Source organism: Adiantum capillus-veneris, chromosome 25 (assembly GCF_014529385.1).
Source record: "Adiantum capillus-veneris isolate H3 chromosome 25, ASM1452938v2, whole genome shotgun sequence".
Lineage (NCBI taxonomy): Eukaryota > Viridiplantae > Streptophyta > Polypodiopsida > Polypodiales > Pteridaceae > Adiantum > Adiantum capillus-veneris.
The window spans coordinates 120,313,398-120,333,969 of record NC_140955.1 but is presented as its reverse complement, the minus strand read 5'-3'; the positions used below and the strand labels follow the sequence as shown (position 1 = coordinate 120,333,969).

The window sequence follows — 20,572 nt, the reverse complement described above, 5'->3', positions numbered from 1 at the left end:
TTGCAAGCTTTATATGAATTCTCCACCATATTGAGTCCCAACTTTGATACACAAGCTTGAGTGATAATTCATATCAATGCACTTGCCTGGTTTCAAAACCAAAATTTCAAAGCGTGCATAGGCCACAAAACATGTAAGCCTTCATAACTCACCCTACACCAAACTGCGTACGAGCTACCACATCCTGTACCGTGTGAAAAACAGAGTGTATCTATAAAACCAAAGTTCAATTTTGAGCCTTAAAAAATTATTTGTATTTTCTACAATAGAAGTTTTGAAGATCACAAATTTCAAATCTATGCACCTCTATGTGAAAAATTGGTGCAAACAGCAAGCTGTCCTAGCACGACTACATATAAGAAAGATTAGTCAAGAGCAAAAAACTACATCAGAAAGCATGAAGAAGGCACAATGATCAAAAACCTGCAAACTTCTAACATTTGGTTGAACTTTCATTTGTTTGTACATGAATTTTAGTTATATACAATGACAATGTGAAAAACTCATTTATGGACACTCAAGGCAATCCGACAGCTGGGGCTACACTCGCAACTTGCTAAAGCAAGTTAGAAAGCCCACACACCCTTTTGACACATGGCTCACATCTATATGTACAAACTTATTAAAAACGGAGCGTCCAAAGTACGCGCATCATCTTCTCTCTCTCTCTCTCTCTCTCTCTCTCTCTCTCTCTCTCTCTCTCTCTCTCTCTCTCTCTCATTAGGACAACACATCTTTGAGGGATTTTGGTCATGAAATTGGCATTCTAGCATTCTTCCACAATCACGCAATTACATGATTCATAATGGTTGGATTTTCCCAAAGCCCGACTTCAGAGGGAGGTACTTCTTGGGGTCATTACTCATAGGCAGTCACGGATTGCTTCTCGCCATTTGGTACGACAAAAAAAGAGGCCATTTCTAGGTCGTCTAAAGCAAGATTTATATCAAAATTTTTTTAGCCAAGATTCGGCGAGGCATGGCGACTCTTCCATGAGCACTCCCCCCCACTAGTCATCACTTCTACGGAGGTATGGGGTCGGTATGCATCATCTCTCTACACAGTCTTGGGGCAGCCACCTCTTCCAGATCCGCCAAAGCCATGCCCACACACATGCTTTATTTACTGCCGTAATTGTAAAGAAATCCATTGATAGAATACAGACTAGGAGAGAATATGATCATGATGGCCTAGTAGAGCATTTTATACATGCCAAAGATTTGATTGCAGAGCTTCTAGGAGTGATGTTCAACCGTGCCATGTGTGAGGGCCTACCTGATACTTGGACTGTCCACTATCGTACCTATCTTCAAGTCAAGGGACCGTATGGAACTTGGGAACTACCGTACCATCATGATTAGACACACATTGGCACGGTTGTATGCATCCATCCTTGAGCAGCAGTTGAGTAGATGGGCAGAGAGAGAGGGTGTACGGGAGTAGGATATGCGGGTTTCATGAGAGGTTTCTCTACTCTTGATCATGTTCTAACACTCAGAGCCATTATTGAGAAGGAGAGATCATGTGGGAGATGACTCCATTGTTGCTTTGTGGATTTCCGCAAAGCGTTCGATTATAGCGCCCAGAGCTAAATTGATGCACAGACTACAAGAGATGGGGGTACCCAAAGATTTGATTTGGGGGGTCATGGCTCTATACAAGTCAGTAGTGGGGCATCTACACACTCCAAAGGGGATTTCTGATTTAATTCACTCCACTATTGGTGTGAAACAAGGCTGTCCACTATCTCCTACACTATTTGGCATGTATGTGGATGAGGTTGTTGACTACATTGAGAGGGATGGTGATAGAGGAGTACATTTGGCAGGGACATGGATCCCACTATTGTTATATGTTGATGATATTGTGTTGATTTCCGACTCTCCGAGGGGGATGCACCGTCATTTAGATGCTTTGTACACATTTGCTCACGATAGTGGATTGTCTGCTTACCTGGGGAAAACCAAGGTTATGGTGTTTAACACCACCAAAGTGAGTTAGGAGGTCAGCACCAACTTTTATATATGGCCAAGAGACGGTGAAGTATACAAATGCATACACCTATCTTGGGGTAGTCTTCAATGGACCTGCATTTTGATTGAGGAGAGCAACAAAGACTAGATTGACGAGAGCTTATGCAGCTTTGGGAGGATTGGAGAAGATGTGTTCGTAGGTTCAGTTTAAGGAACCTCGAACAAAGCTATGGCTTTTTGACACTCTAGTGGCTTCAGCTATGCTCTATGGGGTTCTGATTTAGGGACCCTCATTGGACCACAGGGGCAGATCTAGTAGCACTGATGAATGGAGAATGTATGGACAGACCTCTAGTCTCTATGATCTCTCGGATGATTCAGGCTAAGTTATGAGTGCCACAAGAGATTATTCGAGCTGAGCTAGCTGTCCCCCCTCTCGCAGAGAGATATGCTCGGCTAGCCCTTGAGTCATCCCGATAGCTAGCGCTACAGGGGGACACAACATGCTGGTACGGACATATGACATCATGGTTTCAGGCACATGGCTTCCGCATGGATAGATTGCCTACATTCTAGTACTCCTTGGATGCACCCTCCCTTTCTCTCACACAGATAGAGATCACTATACGCCAGGATTTGACTCGACTAGATACCAAAAGCACATGGATACAACCGACAGAAGAGTTGGATGAGAAGATGGCTTTCTATAGAGAGCATCTTCTGGATGGATATGTGATCAAACTGGCCTATATGGACACTCATTTATCCTATGGGATACGATGTGCTATTGGTTAGATGCGCACATCATCTGACCAATAGCACACCATATCCCATAGGATAAGATGGCTTTCTATAGAGAGCGTCTTCAAGATGGATATGTGATCAAACCGGCCTATATGGACACTCATTTATCCTATGGGATACGATGTGCTATCGGACATATGTGCACATCATCGCCTCAGCTAGAGATTGAGACTTGTTAGGAGAGTACCAACAGAAGCGAGGATATGTGAGTTGTGTCATATAGAGCTAGAAACAGAGTTACATCATATTTGTCATTGTCCGGTGTACTATGAGATACGAGGCCACTTTCACTCACTCTTCAGAGAGGGCTTTGGACCAATGGCTAGAGTCATGAGGTATCAAGATCAAAGATGCCTCAGCTTGTTTTTGCTAGAGCTAATGCAGACACAAGGAGAGTATCTTGAGGAGACCAAGGAGTGGGAGACATTCACAGAGGGAGATCACTGACTTCTTTGAGCAGGGACTCAGTAGCGAGATTAGCATGCTTCACAACAAACGATTTCTACCATTCTCAAAGAACGCCCAATGCCGCGCCTCCTCGGACATTGATGATGATGACTTCAGTCCGACGACTTTAGTTTTTAGTTTAGTCTTTCACTTTACCTCATTTTATTTTGGTGCCCAAACATTGGATTAGATCCACAAGGATTATGTGAGTTTCGACTCATAGGTCATTTTGGTCTTTTGAAGATGTTTCATATAACATTTCATTTCATTTCCATCTCTCTAGCACAAGGCCGGTAGTTCCATGCATTTAGTGTGGTTGGTTATTTTTTGAAGCTCTCTCTCTCTCTTCTTACCTGTTTGAAGTGATATGCCCTATGCACAACATGTTTGTGTAAAATGGTATATATCATTGTCGTTGGTCCTGGTATCGACTAGAGTGTGGCAGGAGCCTCACACGTCTTTAGGACTAGATAAGCTTCCCTTATTCTTTATTATCTTTTAGGGGAAGTCACTTGCAATTATGTAAAGATAGCATTTGTTAAATTGCTTGATTTACATAATTGCGACAAGCAAAATCACGAAATAGAGATTTTGAATTATCATACAAAGAGGCTCTTGCAAACTCTGTAACAAGCAACAGCTTATTGCTGATATCAATGGTTGGCATTAACCTAGACTAGCTAAGTAGCTTCCTTGTTACAACTGCAGCAGAGAGCCAAGAATGCATTGCAGACTATAGGCTCATCAAATAAAAAGGGGACAAAACCGCAAAAGCTTGGGAGTAGGAATTTAATCTGCCACATTCTTTCCAGTGACAAAGGACCAAGAGAACCTGAACCTGACGCTTCCAACCACAAAATTTGCATCCAACTGCCCTGTACAGCTGCATGCTACAATATTGATGATGTAGAAGAACTCCACAAAATCCCTAATGCTTCTTACGAGATACCGAGATTCTGGACTCTCAGACGGAGGCTTTGAATTTTGCTGTCTGCTTCAGAAATTCCTTCTTGCAAACTTCGGATTCTCTCGACTTCAGCTTCAGCAGCCTCTGAGTAGGGCTGCAACAGCTCATCAACCTCCTTCCTTAGTTCACTCACATTTTGCCTAGCTTCTGTGAGCATTGCAGCCTTCAATTGATTGGCAAAGGATTCTGCAACCTGTAAAATCTTGCCTTTGACTTCTTCCCTCCGCCTTGGAAGATTCCAAACTCCCACCAAACTGCAAGACAATCACAAACTTCATCTTGTAAGACAGCACAAAACCAAGCACCGTGTTACCAACTCAAACTCCATCCATTCATCCATCAAATCATGATTTTGAAATTTTCTGCCCCCTCTCATTCTCTCTAGGCTCTTGACTTAAAACACCCAAAACCTCGAAATCACTTGTTTGTAAACATACCCTCCTGCAGAGCATACAGCTAAAGCTAGCAGGTCTTCGAGTGTGTTGGGTAAGATCGATGTCAAGACTGATGCTGACAGACCGGCAGCACCTAAACCTCCAAAGGTAACAAATATCTGAAGCAAGCATAAAAGCATTTCAACTACGTACTTCAACGGCCAAAAAAAAGGTGAGTACTAAAAACTGATTGAAGTAGAGAATACTCACAACATCCTTCAGCTCTTTTTCCAGAACAATTTTTGCAGCTTTTGTATCAAAACCTTCGAGCACTATTAAAGAGTTTTCGTCTTTCCCCTCTGTACAAGAAGACACAACGTACCCTTTCTTTCCCTCCTGACGTTCTCTGATATCAGGCCATTTCCTTCTCACAAGGTCCCGATACTTGGCCACTTGCTGAGCACGGTAATCACTGAGCTTTTTGTGATTCTCTTCAAGCGTTTCCTGTATCCATACAAAATTTTTGCAAAAGATTTGGCATCTCTCTCTCTCTCTCTCTCTCTCTCTCTCTCTGTGGGTGGTCTTCAATGGCCTAGTATTTTCCTTGAGGACAGCAGCAGAGACGAGATTGACCAGAGCTTACTCAGCAATAGGGAGACTGGAGAGGATGTGTTCGCAGGTTCTCTCGCATGACTAGGGCCAAGCCCTCAGTACCACATGAGGTGTTTAGGGCGGAGCTTGCTGCCCCTCCGTTGGTAGTGGAGGCGCTCACTTGAGCAATCTACTTTATGCATAGCACCTGTAGAGACACTCTATTAGCCCTGGAGTCTTCACGACAGCTAGCATCACAGGATGATAGATCATGTTGGTATGCACAGATGGCATCTTGGTTCCAGCTGCATGGTTTTAGTATGGATTGACTACCCCCATTTCAGTACTCTTTGGATGCACCCTCCATCTCCCTCACTCGGGTAGAGATTACCAGGCTCATTAGGTAGGACATGACTCAGTTGAATACCAGGAGGATATGGATACAACGTACACATGAGTTGGGTATGAAGGTGGCTTTCTATAGAGAGCATCTTCTTCAGCTTACAGAGGATGGATTTGTGACCAGACCCGAATACATGGATACTCATCTATCTCACGCGATACAATGTGCTATTGGTCAATTATGCACATCCTCGCACCAGCTAGAGATCGAGACAGGTAGATTCAGAGGAGTAAGTTCAAATTAGTATGAGCTCACAAATTATAACAGGGGATAAAACACTCATAAAACTACAAAAGTACGAGACTCTGAAGGGAAAAAAATTTGCTATTAAACAGAACAAGATAAAACAAACCATTATTTAGTTTTAAAAAAATTAGAAAAGATATACACAAAATAAGTTGAAGCAGCATACTTGGCTAAAACTTGAAACGAGTACTCAACTTAAAACTAAAAAGGATAAGACATCTCAAAGACCTAATCCTAGAAATCAGACTCCACACAACAACTTCTAAAGGAACAAATTCTTAAGACCTAATGTAATGTGCAGGCGGAAGTGAATGATGTTGTATGCTCAGGATGAGTGATCAATGTGTGCTCAAGGTTCCTTTTACTGACTGGAAGAGAGAGCCTTCCTTGATTTAATGAGAGATTGTGCAATAGGACAAAACAAAGAGAATGGAAAACTGTGAGAGAAAGTGCTATTAGTGAGAGAGAGAGAGAGAGAGAGAGAGAGAGAGAGAGAGAGAGACCGACCAGACGTGGTCCCAAACCCCCCTCCACGGGCCCCCCTCTCTATTGCTAGAGAGGTATTTGCTTTAGATTGCACAAAGTCTGGTACAATGGTTCTAAATGTTGTGATGCTTGACGGCGACGACGACGGTGCTTGCGGTAGATCTTGAGACTGTGAGGCTAATGGCTGATATCTGAAAACACTATGACTACTGATGGGGATCTGCGACTACGGCGAGGCTAGCAGCTGATCTGCTATCGTTGATTAAGATGGTGGCTGGAAATTGTAAGCGCTCACTGTATGGCTAGCTGAAAAGTGAAAACGCTGGTGTGGCTGCGGCGAGGAATGCGACCATGACGAGGCTATGGGCTGTCCGCTGAGGCACTGCTGCGGAACGGCTGAGACTAAAGCAAATCGTGCTGCTCATGCAAAAACGCCAAAGGACTGATACAAAAACGCTGGTGTTGCTGGTACACCAGGTACTTGGTACTGCTGTATTGAGAGGCACCTTCACTGCTTCTCGGACCGACTCTGGTGACCCAAGGGTTGCATTTATAGGTGCTAATGACTGGGTCGGGCAGCCTCCAATAAAACCCCACAATTTGAAAAATTGAAGAGTCACTTATTAATTAAAATGCCTATAAGATGTGGTTCACGCGCAATTCCGTAGGTGGTCACATGCAGTGAAAAATGCTTATGCTTGGTGTTAGGTATTGATGCTAATGCTAATGGGTTGCGCAATGAGAGGGTATGCAACTACTCTAAGTGCCTGAACATGCACGTCCTGCGCACAGGATCACAAAGGTGCCAAAACACTTCCTAGGCTTCCCTAAACCCTAGAAATAGGAGTTACAGCTTGTCCACATGCACGTAGGGTTGAATGTGCACATGACATCCCCCCTTTTCAAGGTGAGGTATTGGTACCGAGTTGTATGGCTTCCACATAGTCCACCAACAACTCTTGGGAGTCTGCGAAGAACTATTCGCCAACCCACTCTGTTGCGTGGGTCCCACAATACTTGAACTTCAAGTAGGTCTACAATGCTTGCTTCTTTGGGCCGCGCCGAAAGCGGTGCAGAACAATCTGCTTAGGCTCCATGCCTTCAACTTCGTCTACAATTTCTGATTCATCTTCTTTAAGCAGAATAATCTGCTTAGGCTCCATGCCTTCAACTTCGTCTACAATTTCTGATTCATCTTCTTTGAGCAGAATAATCTGCTTAGGCTCCATGCCTTCAACTTCGTCTACAATTTCTGATTCATCTTCTTTAAGAATCTCCGTTGAGGGATTTCCCTGAAACCACTTTAAACACAATATCATAGACACATTTGTTACTTGTCGAGTAACTAGAAAAAGACTATGCTTCCTAAATGACTGCGGATGGAATGCAGATGAAAACTATAACAAAGTGTCAAACCGTTCAACAAGTCCATGCCAAGAATGCGTTCTAAACTGGACTTTTCGTCCCAAAACTATCAACTGTGGCAAACACTGAAGAGAATACCAATGCTTAATGGACAAACGTGCGAGTGCTTTTGCGGTGACCATGTCCTAACAAGGAACGAGAATGCAAAAATTATTGACATGACTGACAATGATGAGAAACATTGTGGATACCTTGAATGCAAACTTTCTATATGAATCATGTGCATCGTGCACTATGACGTGCCTATGAAAAGGTAACAAATAAAGACGATCATAAAAATACAAGAGACCGTCACGAATGAGAGACTCGAACAGTGCATACTGACTAATCATGCGAACAAAAGATACTTTCTATATAGGTACTATGGACCTCGACTCGAGAGCCAAGATGGGTCCTGCATCCTGATCGTATCTGCAATTGGGTTAGCTTTACTAGGAACACAATCAATCAAACCACCAAATTGCTCACAAGACTGAAACAATCTAGCTTGATGGTCATCCCAAGGTGTACTCGGTACAGACTGGAGCAACTTGAAGGCTTGATGATCCTCACGAACAATCAAATCTCTATCATGTAAAAAATGTGTGTCGTGCTTTGGAGAATGAACGACAAAAAGAGGTTCATTTCCATGCAATGACTGACTCTTTGGTGGACTCTGGGACTGAGTACTGAGAGATTATGACACTACGTGTTTTATCCTCTTTCAAAACATGAGAGTGAGAGATCAATGACGAAGACGACATGTCCTTGTCCCAGCGAGGAACCACAGGAGGTGCTCTTTCGGTTGTGAGAGAGAGTTTATTTTCTTTCCAACTAACTTGTGGATCATAATCTTTAAACCACTTGATGCCAAAAATCAAATCACATCCTTTGAAAGAAGAAACCACAAACTTACAACGAAAACCGATATTTTGAACCAAAACGGTCACATAAGAATATTCATATGTGAAAGAAGAATGCATGCCATGAGCAAATCTAGAGATCACGATGGAGTCTATTGGAAGAGCTTCTAAACATGCGCTCTTCACAAGAGAGTCACTAATCACATCATCCATACTACCTGAATCAAACAAGATCACAATGCGTTGACGATTCACATGACCATAACACTGCATGAGAGTCTCATCTATATCATGATTAGAAACTTGGGACAATTAGTGTTCTCACTGATTGCATTAACAGACGATGTGGATTTTGTGGATTCTTTAATGGTTTCTTAGGACAAACTCGTTTCATGTGACCTTTAGTGTAACATTCAAAACATATTCCTTTCTTTGCATATTCGGTTCGTTCTTCAAGAGTTAACCAACCTTCTACTATTCCTTGAGCAGATTTTTTATCAGGTGTCAACTTAGGGGTTTTATGAGTTTTAGTCTTTCCTTTACTATCATTGTGAGAGTTTTGTACTCTAGGTGTAGAGGAAGATTGAGAAGAAAGAATTGCCGTTGTTCTTACCATTGTGTTGGTCTTGAGGGGTACTTGACTTGTTCTCCTTCGGCTGACCTTTGTTGTGCTTCATCTATTGTCCTAAACCGATTCTAACGGCGTCGTTGTAGTCTGTAGGGTTGAAGACTTGCACATCGAACTTGAGATCCTCATCCACTTACGCAATTGAGCGTCAATCTGCAAAATACGGTTATAAAAAGACATAACAGGAGTGTCATTCTGCTTGAGGCCACGCCAATCTTCTTTTAACCGATCAAGATACTGTCGTGGCGGAAAAGGAGCCTTGAGCTTGTCATGGAAGTTGACCCCCCTGAAAGAGAGGGGAAAGACATCTACAACATGCTCAACCAACTGTTTGATTCCAATTAATGGCATCACCCGTTAGATACATTGCAGCAGTCAAAACTTTATTGTTGCTGGTTTTCTTGTTAGTTGTTGCAAAGTAAGCATTAAATTCATGCAACCAAGAATGAATCACAGAAGCATCCATCTTACCATCATACTTATTGAACGTCAATTTCTCAGTGATTGGATTGTTGGAGTCGTCGTCTCTACCTATGCTACGTGATGACTCGCCGGCCTCCTTGAGTGGCTTGCTCTTTAGGGAGAGTACCTGTAGGATCAACTCTTTCATGCGCTGGTCCCTCTACGCCTCTCACTCTAGCTCCATAGCCACTCGCTTTTCTTCGGCTGCTATACGTTGAGCCTCGCCTGCTTGCTCATGCTCGAGCTCGATAGCTCCACTTCTTTCTTCGGTAGCTATGCGTTGAGCTTCGGGTGCTTGCTCACCCTCAAGCTCCATAGCTGCCCTTCATTCTTCACAGTCTCTATACATGGCGGCACGCTGAGCCTCTTGTTGTACGATCATCTCCATCATAGACTTGACCAAGTATCCATAGGGCTTGGTGCAATCCGTGGCGTAGATGGGGATGGGGGAGGATCGGGGAACAATCCTCCTGGTGTAGAGACTTCTTCTCCACCAACTCCACTCTCATCACCTTTACGCAAAGTATCCATTCCGCTTCTAGTGATGACCGTGCACTGAGTACTTGGAGTATTTGGGTTCTTGGGGTTCGCGGTACTTAGTATGGCTAGCAATCTGCGTTTAAGAAGGCTTTTCTCTTACCCAAGATCAACTCCTTCCTGCGGGTGCATCCCTTGGTGGCCTTGCGCTCACATCAAGGTTGCTTTTTCCGACCTCAAGTCGATTTGCCTGCCGCTACATGCAAGGTCCGCTCTCAATGAGTGGAAAAGAGGAACGAGGGGAGGCTGGACAAGCCTTCTTTTCTAGGTTACCTGCCACTCTTCAAAAACATAGATTAGGGATCGACACGTCCGAATGGTCTTGGGTTACGTGCGATCACAACAAACAAAAAAGAAGATTTATGTGGTTCTTTATGCTTCTTTCCTTGGGTGATAATACCGAACATTGCCAAAGAGCTCTGATACCAATGTAATGTGCAGCAGAAGTGAATGATGGTGTATGCTAAGGATGAGTGATCAGTGTTATGAGATTACGCGTGTGCGGAAGAGAGAGAGAGAGAGAGAGAGAGAGAGAGAGAGAGAGAGAGAGAGAGAGAGAGAGGCAGAGGAGGCAATCAACCCCCCATGACTACAATGAGTAGAAGACCTAATACAACTATATCATATGATATATGAAGTGGGTACCCCCCTGACCCCATGTATATGAGTGCCCAAGGCAGTCCATACAGAGGGGCGGCCGAACAAAATTGCAACCTATACAAGGTGACCATGTCTGGAGACATACTAGCCATACAAGTATGCCATAGACCTAAGTTTTGACACTTTGGTGGCTTCAGCTATGCTCTATGGGGTTTAGATTTGGGGGCCCTCAGTGGACCACCATGGTAGATCTGGTAGCATTGATGGATGGAGATGTATGTAGAGGCCTCTAGTCTCTATGATCTCTCGAATCATTTGGGCTAAGGCCTCAGTGCCTGTCACGTGAACATCTAACCCTATGTGCATGTGGACAAGCTACTTCAGGTCCAGGGTTCAGGTCAGCTTAGGAAGTGTTCTCGCACCTTTATGAGCCTGTGCGTAGTCCGTGCATGTCCAGGCACTTAGAGTAGTTGCATATCCTCTAGTTGGACACAGCATGATCATCAAAATTACAATCAGTAGCCATCATGAGCATTTTACAGTACACAGAACCCATTTTCCCTATTTTAACCATTTTTCACTTATTATTAATGGGTGACTTTGTTGGGAGAGTGAGTAGGACAGCTTTGCTAGTTTCTTTAAAAGAAACCTAGCGCTAGCACCTTCTGTCAGAAGAGGCAGCATGAGTTACCAACTCACAGTGCACCTTCTCATCAAGACCGACAGGAGGCCTAGCGTTTCCAGCCAACAACAGAACAAGACCAGCGTTTTGGCTCAGTTTGAGCCCTGGCGTTTTCAGCAGTAGCAGATCAACTCTGGCGTTTTGCAAATTGCAGATCAGCCCTGGCGTTAGCAGATCCCAGAATTCAGCCTAGCGTTTTTGCAATTGCTGATCAACATCAGCGTTTTGCAGATTCCCGGCGGCAGAATCAGCCATTGCATCAGCGTTGTCAGTCTCAGCACTTAGACCAGCAGATACAACCCCAAACCTCGCAGATCTCACCTCTCTGCAGTAGATCCTTGCCGCATGGTCAGATCAACCAGCGTTTTCAGTTTCAGCCCGCTGTTCGCAGATTTGAGCATCTGCGTTTTCAGCGCATCGTCGCTGCATCGTACTAATCGTCGTCCTCGCCGACACAATGTCAGATTTCATCAGAAAGTCAGCATTTGCAGATTTCAGCCCGTCTCGTTGTCGTCATCATTGTCGTCGACATCGTCGGCAAGTCCATTGCATCTAAACCATTGTACCAGATTGTGCAAGAAATAGCATAGACCTCTCTCACCATAGAGAGTTGGGCCCTTGGAGGAAGGTTTGACAACATTTTGGTGTCATATTCTCTCTCTCTCTCTCTCTCTCTCTCTCTCTCTCTCTCTCTCTCTCTCTCTCTCTCTCTCTTTGTACCTTCATTCACAGTGTCATTCACTTTGTTTGTGATCATCTGCACTCTCTCACTAAAGGAATGGAAGGCTCTCCCTTCCGTAAGTAAAAGGAACCCTTGAGCACAATTCGGAGCACTCATCTTAAGCAAAGTTCAACATTCAGTTCCACTGCACCTTACATTGGTATCAGAGCTTTGACAGTGTTCTGTATCACTCAAGGAAAGAACCACAAGAATTTATTTTTGCTTGTTGTGGTCGCACGTAACCCAAGTCCTCTTGGGCGTGTCGATTCCTAATCGTGTTTTTGAAGAGTGACAGAAAACCCAAGAAAGAAGGGCTTATACGGTCTCGCCTCGTTCCTCTTTTCACTCATTGAGAGCGGACCATGCCTTAGCGGACGGCCAATTGATGTGAGGTAGGAAAAAGCAACCTTGGTGTGAGCGCAAGGCCGCCAAGGGGCGCGCCCACAGGGTAGAGTCGCGCTCTGGTATGGGAAAAGCCTTCTCTAGCACAGATTGCAAGCTAAAGAACCTCAAGAACCCAAAAACCACAAGACCTCAAGTTCCTCTTGAACTTAAGTACCCAAGATCTCAGTGTATGGTCATCACTCGAAGCGGAATGGATACTTTACATGAAAGTGATGAGCATGGAGGTGGTGAAGAAGAATTTTCCCCACCAAGAGGTTTTTCCGACCCTCCCACTTCCCCATCTACGCCACGGTTTGCACCAAATTCTATGGAGGCTTTGGTCAAGTCGATGATGGACATGATGCTCCAACAAGAGGCCCAACACGCCACCTTTGATCGCGAGTGCGAGCAAGCGCGCTTGGCGGCCGAAGAAAGAAGGGTAGCCTTGGAGCATGAGCGTGAGCACGCGCACATGGTGGCCGAAGAAAGACGAGCGGCCTTGGAATTAGAACGTGAGGCGAAGAGAGACCAACGCATGCAAGAGTTGGTCCTACAAGTACTCACCTCGAAGTCCGAGCCACTCAAAGAATCATTGGGTAGCACAAGTCAAGAAGCGGATTCCAACAACCCCGTCATGGAAAAGTTGACATTTAGTAAGTATGACAGTAAGATGGATGCTAATGTTATTCATTCTTGGTTGCATCAATTTAATGTTTATTTTGCGACAACTAAGAAGACAGGGAATAGCAAAGTTTTGACCGCAGCCATGTATCTTTCCGGTGATGCCATTAATTGGTATCAAGCGTGGCAAGAGGAGCAATTGGCCGCGCACCTAGAGGAAGCCGAGGAAGGCGTGCCCCTTTCTTTCAATTGGGCCGACTTCCAAGACAAGCTCAAGGCGCGGTTCTTGCCACCTCAGTACCTAGCGCGGTTAAAGGAAGATTGGCGCAATCTCAAGCAAAATGGTACCCCAGTCATGTCTTTTACTAACCGTGTTTTGCAGCTTGGCACACAATTACGCAAATTAGATACGAAGCACAAAGAGGCTTTTATTTTCAGGTTGGACGACTAGATCAGGTTTGATGTCGAGATCGTCGATCCCGTAGATCTCAACAAGGTGGTAGCGATTGCTCTCGCACAGAAGATGAAGCACAACAAAGGAAAGCCTAAGGAGAACAAGTCCTCTCACAGTACCTCTCAGACTCCTCAGAATCCACAGAACGGTAAGAACGGTAAGAATTGTAACTCTTCTAACCAATCTTCCTCTAGTACTTTGGAAAAGAACTCTCACAATGAATCTAAGGGTAAAGCTAACACACTTGCTAAACCTAAGCTCACCCTCGATGAAAAAGTTGCACAAGGAATCATATGAGGATACATAACGGTAGACGAGCAAGTCATTTATTCTAAGGAAGGTCGATGTTATCATTGTCACGTCAAAAGTCATATAAAGAAAACATGTCCTAAGATTGAATCTAACGAATCTAAAGAACCCATAGAACCCACATCCTCTGTTAATGCCATAAATGAGAACACTAGTGTGTCCCAAGTTTCTCATGGTCATCCAGTTGATGAGTCTCTCATGAAGTGTTATGGTCATGTGAATGGTCAACACATGGTGGTCTTGTTTGATTGAGGAAGCATGCATGATGTGATTGGTGACTCTCTTGTCGAAAGAGTGCGCTTGGAGGTTAGCAAGACATTTCCTCTCGAGGTGTCGGGCTTCGCTCCCGGTATGGACTCTCTCATCACATGAGAGTGCCTTGATGTGTTATCCATTGTTCAACAAGCGTCCTTGCGCAAAAAAAAATTGTAGTGTCTCCTCTTTCAGGATGTGATATGATTCTAGCTATTCGATGGTTTCGTGAGCATAAATCTCTCATTGATTGGGCGGACAATACTCTCACTTTCAATACCAAAAGTGACTGTCCCATTGTCATTCGTGGAGAGGCAGTTGTTCATTCTTTACCTCTCATTTCTAATGCGCAAGTGAAGCTTGGAAAGAAACAGGAGAAGGAGACTCTCTCAGTCTTTTCTTCTCCAAAGCACGACACATATGATCAACATGATAAAGATGTGATTATTCACAAGGATGATTATTTGCCTGATAAAGTTGTGATTGTTCACAAGGATGATGGTGTAATTGATGCTTTTTCTAGCGAAGCTAACCTCATTGCAGGTACGATCAATCACGAGGAACCGATCTTGGCTCTCAAGTCGACATCTAAACAACCCACTCAAGAAGTATTATGTATTCGCATGATTAGTCAGCACGCATTGTTCGTGTGTTTCATTCATGACAGTTTCTTGTATTTTCATCACTGTCTTTACGTGTTCCCTTTTCATAGGCATTCAGTATTGTACGATGCACATGATTTACTCATGGATGAGCACAGATGTATGTGGATTACTCTTGAAAGAACAAAAGTTTGCATGACAAGGTCTCAGAAAGAGCACAATTTTTTTTTTCCATCAAGCATCGGCATTTTCATTGTGATTTGCCACAGTTGATAGATTTAGATCAGAAAGTCAAGATTCAACCCCATTGTTTGGGTATGGTTGGTGAACGGTTTGGCACTCCGTCACTTGGTTCATCTCAATTGCATGCACAGTCATTTCGGAAGCATAGTATTTTTCCAATCACTCTACATGGAATGGGTATGTTCACGATTTTGTGTTGGAAGTGCTCTCAAGAATTTTCTCCTCGAAGATTCTTGAAGGTGGACCAACGTCCATAGCCAAAGTTGGAACATTGAAGCAACCATAGATCCCTTTCTGTCGCTCTCGGTGCGACCCAAAGAAGGAAGCATTGCAGACATTCATGAAGTTCAAGTATCGCACGACCCACGCATCAGAGTGGGCCGGCGAAGAGTCCTTCCCAAGATTCTAGACGTTGTTGGCGATCTCTCTCGACGCCATATAGTTAGGTATCAATACCTCACTTAAAAAAGGAGGGGATGTCACGTGCACATCTAACTTTATGTGCATGGGGACAAGCTACTTTAGGTCCAGGGTTCAGGTCAACTTAGGAAGTGTTCTCGCACCTTTGTGAGCATGTGCGCAGGCCGTGCATGTCCAGGCACTTAGAGTAGTTGCATATCCTATAGTTGCACACAGCATGATCATCAGAATTACAATCAGTAGCCATCATGAGCATTTTATAGTGCACAGAACCCATTTTCCGTATTTAAACCATTTTTCACTTATTATTAATGAGTCACTTTGTTGGGAAAGTGAGTAGGGAAAATTTGCTAGTTTCTTTATAAGAAACCTAGCGCTAGCACCTTCTGTCAGAAGAGGCAGCAGGAGTTCACCAATTCACAGTGCCCCTTCTAGCAAGACCGGCAGGAGGCCTAGCGTTTCCAGCCAACAGCAGAACAAGACCAGCGTTTTGGCTCAGTTTTAGCCTAGCATTTTCAGTAGTAGCACATCATCCCTCGCATTTTGCAGATTGTAGATCAGCACTGGCGTTAGCAGATCCCAGAATTCAGCCTAGCCTTTTTGCAATTGCAGATCGACATCAATGTTTTGCAAATTCCTGACGACAGAATCAGCCATTGCATCAGCGTTTTCAGTTTTCAGCACTTAAGACTTTGCAAATACAGCCCCAAACCTCGCAGATCTCACCTCTCCGCAGCAGATCCTCGTCGCGTGGTCAAATCAGCCAGCGTTTTCAGTTTCAGCCCGCTGTTCGCAGATTTCAGTATCTGCGTTTTCAGCGCATCGTCGTCATCGCCGTCCTTGCTGACACAATGTCAGAATTCAGCAGAAAGTCAGCATTTGCAGATTTCAGCCCCTAGCGTTTTCAGATTTCAGCACGTCTCGTCATCGTCGTCATTGTTGTCGACATCGTCGGCAAGTCCATTGCATCTAGACCATTGTACCAGATTGTGCAATCAATAGCATAGACCTCTCTTGCCATAGAGAGTGGGGCCCTTGGAGGAGGGTTTGACAACATTCAGGTGTCGTATTCTTCTTCTTCTTCTCTCTCTCTCTCTCTCTCTCTCAGTACCTTCATTCATAGTGTCATTCACTTTGTTTGTGATCATTTACACTCTCTCACTATAGGAATGGAAGGCTCTCCCTTCCTAAGTAAAAGGAACCCTTGAGCACAGTTCGGAGCACTCATCTTGAACAAAGTTCAACATTCACTTCCGCTGCACCTTATTGTGCCACATGAGATTATTCAAGCTGAGCTAGCTACCCCCCTCTCGTAGTTGAGGCCCTTACTAAATTAGTTTCTTTCATGCATAATTTATGGGACCTCCCCAAAGACGGTTATGCTCGGCTAGCCCTTGAGTCATCCCGACAGCTAGCGCTACAAGGAGACACAGCATGTTGGTATGTGCAGATGACATCATGGTTTTAGTCACATGGCTTCAGCATGGATAGACTGCCTCCATTCGAGTACTCCTTGGATGCACCTTCTCTTTCTCTCACACACACAGAAATTAGTAGACTCATATGTCTGGATTTGATTCAACTAGATACCAGAAGCACATGGATATACCCGGTAGAAGAGTGGGGCACGAAGATGGCTTCCTATAGAGAGCATCTCCTCCAACTAACAGAAAATGGATATGTGATCAGACTGGCCTATATGGACACTCAGTTATCCTATGGGCTACCATGTGCTATTGGTCAGATGCACACATAATCGCATCAGCTAGAAATTGACACTGGCAGATTTAGGAGAGTACTAGAGCCACTAAGCTCGGGAGAGCTAGATCTCCACGTCTACGGGGGCGACCACAACATCGACGGAGGCTCCATCAGAGAATCAGGACTATTCTGCACGACATGGGAGACGCCCAGTACGACTTTTTCTGGAGGCGAACATTGACGAAGCTCTTCAGCAACCGATGCAATACTTTCTCGGACAACGCTCGATGTCGGGCATCCTCAGGCATGGATGATGATGATGACAATTTCAGTTTGACGATCTTAGTCTTTTAGTTTAGTCTTTCACCCTACTTCATTTTATTTTATTTTATTTTTGTAACCAGACATTGGATTAGATCCACAAGGATTGTATCAGTTTGGTCTCATAGGTCATCTTGGCCTTCCGAAGACGTTTACTATAACATTTTATTTCATCTCTCTCTCTCTCTCTCTCTTTCTCATATAGCCCGCAAGGATGAGCAAGCTAGGTACATATGGGTGAGACTGAGGGCAAAGATAGGCAAATACCTCTACATTGCTATTTGCTACTTTCCTCCGAGTACATCAGTATATGCACCACCTAGAGCAGTCCCCCTTTTCTATTTTGGATGATGAATCATGACATATGGGAGTTCTCTAGGGATGGTGATAATATCATCCTGGAAGACTCAATGCTAGGACTGCCCATCACCAGACGGTATTTTATGATACTTCAGAGGATATGTTGAGGGAGCTCGATGTTGCTGAGATGGGCCTATCTAGAATATCACAAGATGTGGAGCATACTGAGTCTGGACGGCACTTGACAGACATGGGGACTGCACATGGATTGGCCATTTTGAATGGCCTACAGAGAACTCCTGCTTACGGGAGGTTTTACATGCTTTCCACACACACATGGAGCTAGCACAGTGGACTATGTCATGGCATATCCGAGCTTTATCTCTAGTATCCATGACCTCACAGTTGGAGCTAGACCTGTTGGTGGCCGTAGATCATGCCCTTGTGTCGATGACCATCTCTTTCCAGTTTAGTGTAGCACACATATCACGGATAGCAACCCCTACTCGCTACACCTTTACACGGGAGACGGACTTTGTCTACATAGATGGGATCTATATGCATGTGCACTGAGGAGCCAGGGTGACCTCTAGAGAGCTTACTACTATACTGACACAAACATTGCATGAAGTAGCAGCAAGGGCATACCCACACACCTAGCCTGAGTAGAGACAACGTTCTGGGAGCATGCCCCAAAACAGCTGGTATGATGAGGAGTGCTACGAGACGAGAGCAACGCTTCAATGTGAGGTGCTTTTAGGGGACATCGCTCATAGACAGTCACAGATTGCCTTTGGACGCCTAGTGCGGCGGAAGAAGAGGGCATTTTTGGCTCAACTAGAGCAGGATTTATATCAACTATTCTTTAGTCAGGACTTAAGTGAGGCATGGCGACTCTTTCATGAGCACTCCCCCCTTCCTGCCATTACTTCTATAGAGGCCTGGGACAATATGCGTCATCTCTGTACACAATTCTTAGTCAACCTCCTCTTCGTGAACCCCCCCCCCCAAAGCCATGCCCACACACATGTGCTTTTTTCACCGCTGAGATGGTGAAGAAGGCCATTGATAGGATGAGTACTCGGAAAGAATGCGATCATGATGGCTTAGTGGCTGAGCATTTTATACATGCCAAGTATCTGCTCGCAGAGCTTCTAGCAGTGATGGTCAATCGTGCCATGTGTGAGGGTTTGCCTCACACTTAGAGTTTATCTCCTATTGTACCTATCTTCAAGTCAGGAGACCCTATGGAGGTTGGGAATTATCGCACTATCATGATTGGACACACATTGGCGATTGTACGCATCCATTCTTGAGCAGCACTTGAGTAGATGTGCAGAGAGGGAGGGTGTACGCGCAGCCGCGCAGGCAGGGTTCAGGAGAGGTTTTTCTACTCTTGACCACATTTTGACGCTTAGACCCATTATTGAGGAGGGTAAATCACATTGGAAACAAATCTATTGTAGCTTTGTGGACTTCCGTAAAGCATTTGACACAGTGCCCAGAGCTAGATTGATGCAGTACCCACAGAGCTGATTTGGGGGATTATGGCATTACACGGGTCAGTAGTGGGGCATGTACGCACTCCAAAGGGGTTAGCTACATAAGTTCACTCCACTATCAGGGTGAAGCAGGGCTGCCCGCTCTCTCCTACTTTTTTTGGTATGTATGTGGATGAGGTTTCTGACTATATTGAGAGAGAGGGTGATAGAGGTGCACAGTTGGCACGAACATGGATTCCACTATTGTTATATGCTGATGATATTGTGTTGATCTCCGACTCTCCGGAGGGACTTGGATGCTTTGCATAGGTTTGCTCACGACAGTGGTTTGTTTGTTAACCTTGGTAAAACCAAGGTTATGGTGTTTAACACCACCCCACAGTGGACCAGGAGATCAGCACCAACATTCACACACGGCCATGAGACAGTGGAGTATACAGATGCTTACACTTACATTGGGGTGGTCTTTAGTCGACCAGCCTTTTCATTGAGGAGAGCAGCAGACACTAGACTGACCTGAGCACATGCAGCATTGAGTGGATTGGAGAGGATGTGTTCACAGATTCAACTTCAAAAGCCTCGGATGAAGCTCTGGCTTTTTGACACTCTGGTGGCTTTCGCATTGCTCTATGGAGTTCAGAATCCAGATATGGGGGCCTTCATTGGACCTTAATGGGAGGTTGGGTCACATTGATGGATGGGGAGACATGGAGAAGCCTCTAGTCTCTATGATAAAGCGGCTTATTAGAGCCAAGGCTTCAGTACCACGACATTATTCGAGCAGAGCTAGCTGCCCCCTCACTAGTGGTTGAGGCGCTTACCAGATCAATCTCCTTTATACACCGCTTGTGGGACCTCCCTAGAGACAGATATGCCCGCCTAGCACTTGAGTCCTCTGAACAGTTAGCTTTGCAGGGAGACACAAGATGTTGGTAGGTGGAGATGACATCATGGTTTCAAGTATATGGGTTCACAATGGACAGATTGCCCCCCTTCCAGTACTCATTGGATGCACCCTCTCTGACTCTTACACAGTCCGAGATCACCAAGCTCATCCGTCACGACCTGACTCAGCTAGATACTAGGAGGACTTGGATAAAGCCGGCACAGGAGTTGGGCACAAAGATGACTTTCTATAGAGAGCATCTTCTCCAGCTTATTGAGGATGGTTTTGTGACGCCCAGATACATGGACACCCACTTATCTCATGGGATACGATGTGCTATTGGCCAGATATGCACACCTTCACACCAGCTTCGGATCGAGACTCGTAGA

The 20,572-nt window shown here is 44.7% G+C and overlaps 1 protein-coding gene across 1 annotated transcript in view; it reads right to left on the bottom strand.

The window, feature by feature from the left end:
• Window positions 1-3,799: 3,799 nt before the first annotated feature.
• FZL (FZO-like protein) overlaps window positions 3,800-20,572 on the bottom strand; it is a 74,079-nt gene continuing 57,306 nt past the window's right edge. Inside the window, exons 9-11 of the mRNA XM_086500422.1 lie at window positions 4,836-5,069; window positions 4,629-4,744; window positions 3,800-4,445 (exon numbers count right to left, since the gene is read on the bottom strand). Of these exons, the coding sequence (XP_086356548.1) occupies window positions 4,163-4,445; window positions 4,629-4,744; window positions 4,836-5,069 (633 nt within the window). The 3' untranslated portion in view covers window positions 3,800-4,162. The remainder of the gene's footprint in view (window positions 4,446-4,628; window positions 4,745-4,835; window positions 5,070-20,572) is intronic.